This window comes from Castanea sativa, chromosome 1 (assembly GCF_040712315.1).
Source record: "Castanea sativa cultivar Marrone di Chiusa Pesio chromosome 1, ASM4071231v1".
Classification (NCBI taxonomy): domain Eukaryota; kingdom Viridiplantae; phylum Streptophyta; class Magnoliopsida; order Fagales; family Fagaceae; genus Castanea; species Castanea sativa.
The window spans coordinates 75,637,670-75,646,823 of record NC_134013.1 but is presented as its reverse complement, the minus strand read 5'-3'; the positions used below and the strand labels follow the sequence as shown (position 1 = coordinate 75,646,823).

The window sequence follows — 9,154 nt, the reverse complement described above, 5'->3', positions numbered from 1 at the left end:
ACAGCCAAGTGAGTGAGTTCAAATGTTTTTTTTCTTTTCTTTTTCATCTCTTACTGCCCATACTTCTACTAAAACATTAGTTCACATTCCTAAAGATCTTGAGAACCCAGCTTATCCAAAGTGGTCTCGAACAACCCCTATTTTCCTGAATTTCCAAAATTAACAAGAGCTATCAATATTAAGCTTGAACCAACCAAGGAAGGGAATTCGCCATTTAACTAAAATTGGAATTTTTGTTGAGAGGGAGATGGAATTATTAGCTAAGTGGAAAAATTCTTCTAATTTTTTTACAGGTATATAGTGGAAGATGGAGAGGTGGAGTTCGAATATTGAACAATAGATATGAGGGGTCTGTTTCGATACCGTTTATTTTGCTGAAAATTAAAAACACTGTAGCAAATAATTGGAAAAATTCTTCTAATTATTTTACAGGTATATAGTGGAAGATGGAGAGGTGGAGTTCGAAAATTGAACAATAGACATGAGGAGTCTGTTTGGATACCGTTTATTTTGCTAAAAACTGAAAACACTGTAGTAAATAATTTTAAATTAAGACTAAACAGTGCACACGTGGGTCCCAACAAAGATGGACAAACTGTTTACGCAACTAAATGTTGAGACGTGTACAATGCACAGTGGCTGAACTGCGTGAATGGATAAACTGCACAATATACGTGGGTCCTAACAAGGATGGACAAATGCAGAAACGCAGACGTGAGGGTGAGACGCTTATTTTGCTGAAAACTGAAAATATTGTAGCAAATAATTTTAAAATAAGACTAAATAGTGCACACGTGGGTCCCTGCAAAGATGGACAAACTGTTTACGCAGCTAAATGTTGAGACGTGCACAATGCACAATGGCTGAACTGTGTGAATGGACAAACTGCACAGTACACGTGGGTCCCAACAAGGATGGACAAACGCAGAAACGTAGACATGAGGGTGAGACGCTTATTTTGCTGAAAACACTGTAGCAAATAATTTTAAAATAAAACTAAACAGTGCACACGTGGGTCCCAACAAAGATGGACAAACTGTTTACGCAACTAAATGTTGAGACGTGCACAATGCACAGTGGCTGAACTGCGTGAATGGACAAACTGCACAATACACGTGGGTCCCAACAAGGATGGACAAACGCAAAAACGCAGACGTGAGGTTGAGATGCTGTATCCAAACGTTACCGAGGTATCACAAAAAATATTATTACCATTATCATTTGAACCCAAATTCTAAAGCCTTTTGGAATTTGAAGACATCACACCAAGCTATTAGATATTTTGAAAATGGTAAAACGTGTTGAACACATGTATGAACATACATACAAGTGTGCACAACTAAAATCGTGAAATGAAAACAATTTTCAACTTGAAACTGTGTCTTTAACTTATGATTTTTGTTGTTTTTGCACATATGTACAAGTTGGTGCGTGTAATTAATAAAAATGTATTTGATATTAAATAATACCATATTAGCCATATCAAAATACAATAAATAAGAAATTCGTGTGCAAAAACAGCTACCACACTAACATCTATAGAGTAGTAATGGAAAGCTAATATAATTATTTTGCACACATATTTTTCAATAATTAAATTTTGATAGGAGTCATGTGGTGTCATTTGATAATATATATATTTTCCAATTATCACTATCCTTTTCAAGTGACTCATAAAGGCCTTATAATCTGCTTAGAGGTTGATAATGGAGCTTTTTATGACCTATCCCACGAATCCACACGTAAATGCTATTGTATATAGACCCTAAAAATTTGAGATAGCCACTAAAAACACAACCAAAGAAATAAAAAAGCAACGTTGTTTTTTTTTTTTTTTTTTGGTTAACAAGAAAATGATTACTGCAAGTTGAATTGTGTTATGCAATGCATTATTGAGCAACTCGGCCTACCAAAATGTATTTCATCAAGTTTAGTTATGTTATGCAATGCATTATTGAGCACAACTTTGAGTTGTGCTCAACCATTCCAGTCCTCATAATGTATTTCAAATCCAAATGCAATACAGATGTTATGCTGTCATCTGCATCTGCTGCTTAATCGAGCTCTTTGCTGATGAGTAAGATTGGCTAATAACTACACAGACAAATGTCATCATTATTGATAACTATACCGTTCATTATTTTCTTGTAAAATAAGATTAAGATTCAAATATCAATCATGCTAATTATCCTGGGCCCAGAAGTTAAAATTGATAAGCAAATTAGTGACGGTTAACATATAATTAGCATTGCTATTCCATCTTCGTTATGGTAATATTTTTGGAAAATCATTTTTTTCTTTTTCACTGGTTTGCGATGTGTCTGTACCATGAAGTAAAATGACCCAGTGAAACTTAATTATCTAATTGAATTGGTTTTGCTACAATATATCAGAGATGGGAAAATTTCAGCACTCTTTTAATTTTTAAGGAAATTAGTGATAATTGCAACCCCAAAGCTACTAAATGCCAAATCAAGCAACTTTATTGCGAACCAAATAAACTAAAGGAGACCATTAAATGGTCTCATTTAATTTTTAAGGAAATTAGTGATAATAATTGCAACCCCAAAGCTGCTAAATATCAAATCAAGCAACTTTTTTGAGATCCAAATAAACTACAAATGAGACCATAAAATGGTGGTTGTCATTTAATGATAACTGACCTTTTTAAGACCCATCCCACGAATCCACACATGAATGGTGCTGTTGCTATTATATAGCACCTAAAAATTTGAGGTAGCCACTAAAAAAAAGCAACAACAAAATAATTACTGCGAGTTTAATTTTATTATGCGATGCATTATTGACCAACTTGGTCTCCATTATTATCTGAATTGGTGCAGTTTGAGTTGTGATCAACCATACCATTCCTTATAATGTATTTCAAATCCAATGCAATACAGAATTACGGATGTTATACTGTCATCTGCATCTGCTGCTTAATCTAACTCTTAATTCATTTATTCGTTTTTTAAAAAGTATGTATTAACATTATGTTAATAATTTTCCCTATTCAAGCTTTTTAAAACCCAATTTATGGCCTCATTTAGTTTATTTGGTTCTCAATAAAATTGCTTGATTCGGTATTTAGCAGCTTTGGGATTGCAAATATCACTAATTTCCTTAAAAAATAAAGGAGTACTGAAACTATTCCATCTTTCATATGATGTATCAAAGCCTATTCTATTAGATAGATAATTAAGTTTCATGGGTAATTTTACTTCACAATAGAGGCCAAAAATTTCATAACGTGACACTTTATTGGGATTTTATTTTTCGTTTGATTCAACTAACACTCTATCTCTCTACATTAGAATAGCAAAACTTAATCTATTGGGATGTTATTTTTCATTTGGATCTAACTGAGTCTTTTGTCAAATTAAAGAAAATTACAAGAAACCAGGTTTGTTTGGAATCTTCAGAATCGTACAATCCTAAACGATGGCTAAAATCCTTGAAAATTCTAGATCGTTTTAGATAGGTGGGATCATAAAATTGTAAGATCGGAGATTTTGACAACCATGACATCAACAACATTTCACACACTATTATTATTTTTATTGTATATGGACCACCTAGATTAATGCTTTCATAGTGTCAAAAATAACTTTGAAGCAATGATAACATAACTGTTGAAGTTTGAGCTTGAATTGAGTTGAAACTCACTCTGAAATAGCATGTAATTTTAATTTTTTGAAACCCATGGGTTATAATGTGAAATACAATTTTTGTTCATATGTTTATTTTACTTTTTTTTTTCTCCACTACATTGAGTTTGGAGAGAGTGTGGTAAAATTTTGAATACCTCCAAAATCTAATATGCTATCAACTAATTTATTCTAAATTTCTTTGTTGAGAACGTAAAGAAGTGTCAATTGATTCAAAGGATCGTGGGCTATTTTGCACTAAATTAATCTAGAGAATACATCCAATTAGAAAATGAATAAGTTGTGAATTAAGAATGCCAAGTAGTCAACATAGGGTTATTTTGCACCAAGAGAGAAAATAATGGTGATCGACTAGCTCCCGCAATTAGTTAAAAAGGTGCTTACACTTTAGAGGGACAAAGAAACCAACAATACTAAGCCATATTTTGACCTAATCGAATGTCCCTAACTCCAAAAGCTGAAATATATTATGTCTAAATTAAAACAAGTGCTAAAGTTACTCTAGTCTTGAGTTAGCCAATAAGGTAATGCATGCCGTGGCCTACCACGGAGACAGAAGAATCTTGTGACGCTGCATATCCTTTAATAGCACCATTTATGTGCTCCACCCCTATTGGTTACCAAGACATCTTCTAGAACGATAAAGAATCCCAACTATTCCATCCATTATGGGATGTTCACTAATGAAACTAAACTTTGGCCGCCTTTGAGGAAATGAGCTTTGGACAAAGGAAAAAAAAAATTATATAATACATACAAGCGACTCTTTGGCAATTGTACTTAAAAAGCCTTATAATCTGCTGAATCAAAATTTATGCAACCTTATCAAGTACCAACTATGCCAATCTTTTGCAGCAAATATCAAAGACTAGTCCACAATATTAGAGTTTGGTTGGAGGAGGGTTTCTTACTATTCACATTCTCTCACTAGTAACTACCGTTTTCATATCCGAAAAGAAAAGCCAAATCTTCTACTTTACAATTTTCTTTTAGTCCCACCAACGTGCCAATAAAAAGAAGAAGAAAAAAGCTCATTTTCATGACCAAATTAACCAAGCATCGAAGTCCAATGATAATAGATATGCTCTACCACATGCATAGTATGTTCTCTCTCATGGTTGCTAGCTTAGCTCCTATTAGTCCTACGTGTTTGCTGAACTGTCAGCTGGGTTTCCAATGTGTCTATTCTAGACAGCACCACCTATCACTGGCATAGGGTCATGCACACACTTCAAGCATTACTCCACACTTCCCACATGGATGGCTTGTGCCAAAAACGAGTTTCCCACTATATAAGCACCGCTTCTCATCCCCATAATATGCACACATTTGTTTCTATTTCTATCACTCTATCTTGACTCTTTAAAGCTTGTGGAAGACACTCAAAGTCATTCTCATTGTCTTTGTCTATCTTTACCACAAAAGCAAGAAAATGTTGTTCATTTCCAAGGCCATTGCTGCCTCATGGTGCAAGAAGCACGCAGATGGAGATGATGATGGTTATGATTATGCCCCAGCAGCCTCCATTGAACGTGATGGCGATGATGATGATGATGATGATGGAGATTATGACTATGCTCCAGCAGCATCCATGGAGGGTGATGATGATGATGATGATAGTTATGACTATGCTCCAGCTGCATGAATAGCCATTTACTGCTAGTAGTACTACTTATGGGGTTCTAGATAATTAGACACCCCAAAGTTTTGGCGGTTATGATAAAATTTCAAGCTATGTATTAGTGGGCCTACTAATACTCTCTTAATGCTAATGACGGCCATGCAAGTGACTTAATGTTTTTCATGTTAATCATGCTAATGACTGATGGTCATTATTATATATAAGTATTATATATCAATATATCATGGATTGATTGATTAGAGTTTTGTTTAATTTATAGTGCGGGAAATAAATAATATTTTTTCGCAGCTTATAACCAGGCATTCACAGTTAATTAACAAGGAATATTACACCAGCAATACAACAAACTACAAATAGATCCAAACTAAGATACAACTGAATCAACACCCTACTACAAATACTACTATATCAACTCTAATCCAATAAGCTACATACAGTCCCAAGTCAAATTTACAACTACCATAGCCAGCTGGTCTACCTCCTGAACTATTCTTCTTCCAAAGTGCTTGAACCAGACATTAGTAAAGCTACTCAATGCCTCCATATCCTGCAAAATAGTAAAATACTCCTCAGTCTCCAATCTGCTTGCTTCTAACCCTGCACAAGATTAACTAATTCCTTGTCTGCTACCAAAATTATTTCTGGGAATTCCTTATCCTAAGCAGCCAGCAATGCCTCTCTAATCGCTTTTCATATAGCTTCCTGTTTCAGCTTTACAGTCCCAATAAAACAGCCCATCATCAACCTTCTCCCTTCCTGATTTTTACAAATGAAAGCAGCACCATTCCATTTCCCTCTCTTCTTTACCCCTCATCCTACTAAAAAAATAATTTCCCATCCTTTACAACATGAAAAATGGCCATGTTTCTCTCCCTCTACTCTCAATACGTAGACTCTGTCAGTATTTGCATTGTAGGACATCCTGCAAATGGAGAAGATGCTCCTGCTAAATCCAGCACCATTTATGCATAAACACAAAAACTGTTTAACTGCACACCAAGTCCATACTTTGCTGTAGCACAATAATCAAATCATTATTATATCATTTGCTGGAATCAAAATCACATATCCATTAATGGTTCAACCATTAATGCACCGAGGATGGTTTTTATGGAGAACATTGCAGTATTTTGGTTTTGTTTTATGCTTAAAATATTGGACTTTATGGAGAGCAAGCAATTTGAAAAACAAATTCTCTATACATGGGAACCAAAATATCTGATCCAATCACACTTTTTTGCTTAGATATTGAAGTTATTCTGCAAACAAAATTGTAGAAGAGATAATATTGTAGTATGAATAAAACTACAGAAAAATTTCTCACCCCTGTAGTAGTTCAAGTAAACAAAATTTGATGAACTATTGACATCAATATGAATAGACCCAAAGCCAACATGACCAAAAATCTGGTAAGTAGAGCAGGGTTTCTATAATGAATACACTAGTGTCTTGTCAGAACCTTTCCTCTTGATGTATAGATGTAATTATTAACATAAATGGATTCTTTTTATATCCATATGAATAATGACAGACTCTGGTCACGAGTCCTGACAAGTTGTTAAGACTAAGCATCTGTACCACACCTTTAGAATTTCCCATTTTCATTTGAGAAATCCAATCACCAAGACAATTCAACCATGTTGACTCACTTCTTCTCCAGCTATGGGTCTTTGATGATCACTTGGAACCTCTCTAACCTGAGATATATTGGACCCACTCTTCGCCGGTGGCTGAACAATAAATAATGTTAATTGTTGAGCAAACTACAAATTGTCTTAAAACTTTTTTTCATAGTTCCACTGTGGCTTCCAAAATTCTGAAAATGCAGCTTTGTTCCTCACTAACAAACTGGAACCAGGATTTCTCTTTCAATCTCACTCTCTTCTGAATCCAACAAAGGTCTTGCCATTCTATCTAACATAGAAAATATTTCTCTAATTTCTGAATGAGACGGATCTCCAACAACAAACTCATGGACAATCCCATTAACCTCAATTGAACTACATCCAGGCACCTTTTTGACTCCAAGATCTTTCATTTTCCTTCTCACTTTTGTTACATCTTCCCATCTGTCAGCAGAAGCATAAATATTGGCAAGGAGTGTATGAATACTGGAATCACTTGACTCAATTTTCACCAGCCGATCAGCCACCCGTTCACCCATCTCAACATTGCCATAGATTCTACAAGCACTAAGCAAAGAGCCGTAAAGTGGAACTACAATCTCATTATTTTCTTTAGGGACTTCTTCTATCAATTTCTCTGCTTCGTCCAACTTTCCAGCTCGACCAAGAAGGTCAATCAGACACCCATAGTGTTCTAGTTTCGGCTCAATCTTGTACTGCTTTGTCATAGAATTAAAAAACTGGCGGCCTTCCTCAACCAAACCTCCATGACCACAAGCGCTTAAAACACCAATAAATGTGATATCATCAGGTGAGACTCCAGCTTGTTTCATCTCTAAGAACAACTCAAGTGCTTTGCTTGTCTTACCATTCATGGCAAGCGCACAAATGATTGAAGTCCAAGAGGCTGTATCTTTTTCCTTTAACTCATAGAAAATTTCCAAAGACTTCTCAACACACCCACATTTTGCATACATTTCTATAAGAGCAGTGCCAACAACTGTATCCACCGAAATTCTATTCTCATCTATGTATCCATGAACCCATTTTCCTTGCTCTAGAGCTCCCAACTGAGCACAACCTGTGAGGAGAGCAACCACAATGAATTTATCTGGTTTAACCCTTCTAATTTGCATGTCTCGAAATAGAGCCACTGCCTCATCAAAACGGTTAAACTGCACATACCCATTGATCATAGCTGTCCAAAGAACTATATCCCGAGTGGGACTCTTCTCAAACAACTCTCTAGCTTCATCCAGCTCACCACAGTTCACATACCCAGACACCATACTGGTCCAACAAATCACATTCTTTGTATGCATCTCATCAAAAATTTGCCGGGCTACACTTAAACAGCCACACTTAGCATACATGTCTAACAAAGCATTCCCAATGACAGTAGTAAATCCAAGCTCATTTGCAACATAACCGTGAATTTTCTTACCAAGCTCCAAATTTTTCAATGCTGTGCAAGCTGACAGAGTGCTTACAACTGTGGCTTCATCAGGCTTCTCATTGCTCTCCCTTCGCATTTGCTGGAAAACATTCACAGCATCCTCAAACCTCCTACGCCTAACATAGCCCGAAATCATAACGTTCCAAGACACCCTGTCTCTCTCAGGCATTTCATCGAACAGCTTCTTGAAATTCTCAACCTTGCCCAGTTCGGCATACATGTCCATAAGCGAGTTACAAACATAGGTATCAAACTCAAGCCCAGTCTTCAACACAAACCCATGAACCTTACCACCCTCCCAAGCCTCACCTAAGCACCCAATCGCCTTGAAAACATATGGGTACGTAAAATTATCGGGCCAAAGACCATGATTTCTCAATTGCCCAAAGACCCAAATGGCTTTTCTAAAGCTACCCTTCTTTGCAAATGCTTTGATCAACACGTTGTATATGAACAAGCTCGGGTTTTGAATATAATTGAAGATTTTCTCAGCGTAGTGCAAGTTCCCAAGATATGGATCTGTGCAAAAGACCATGAGCTTGTTAAGGGTGTCGTGGTTTTGGTGGAGCCCGACCCGGAAGATCTGGGTCTGGATTTGCTTGAGATGGGTCATGGATCCGCAGCTCTTCAGGTATTGAATGCATGATGTCTTACTCAGCCTGGGGCTGCTAGTGCTAGAGAGGCTTGAGAAAAAGTGTGGCTTTGAAAGGAAATGGCGGGAAATTAACTGGGATAACCCAACGTTGTTGTGTTGGAAGAGCAT

General features: G+C 36.2%; 1 protein-coding gene across 1 annotated transcript; it reads right to left on the bottom strand.

The window, feature by feature from the left end:
* Positions 1 to 4,987: 4,987 nt before the first annotated feature.
* On the bottom strand, positions 4,988 to 9,154 carry LOC142612790 (pentatricopeptide repeat-containing protein At1g31430-like). Its single transcript, XM_075784950.1, has 2 exons — positions 6,635 to 9,154; positions 4,988 to 6,232 (listed from the first exon to the last, which is right to left on the bottom strand). Exon 1 carries the CDS (start codon positions 9,152 to 9,154, stop codon positions 7,151 to 7,153), a length of 2,004 nt encoding a protein of 667 aa, XP_075641065.1. The 3' UTR covers positions 4,988 to 6,232; positions 6,635 to 7,150.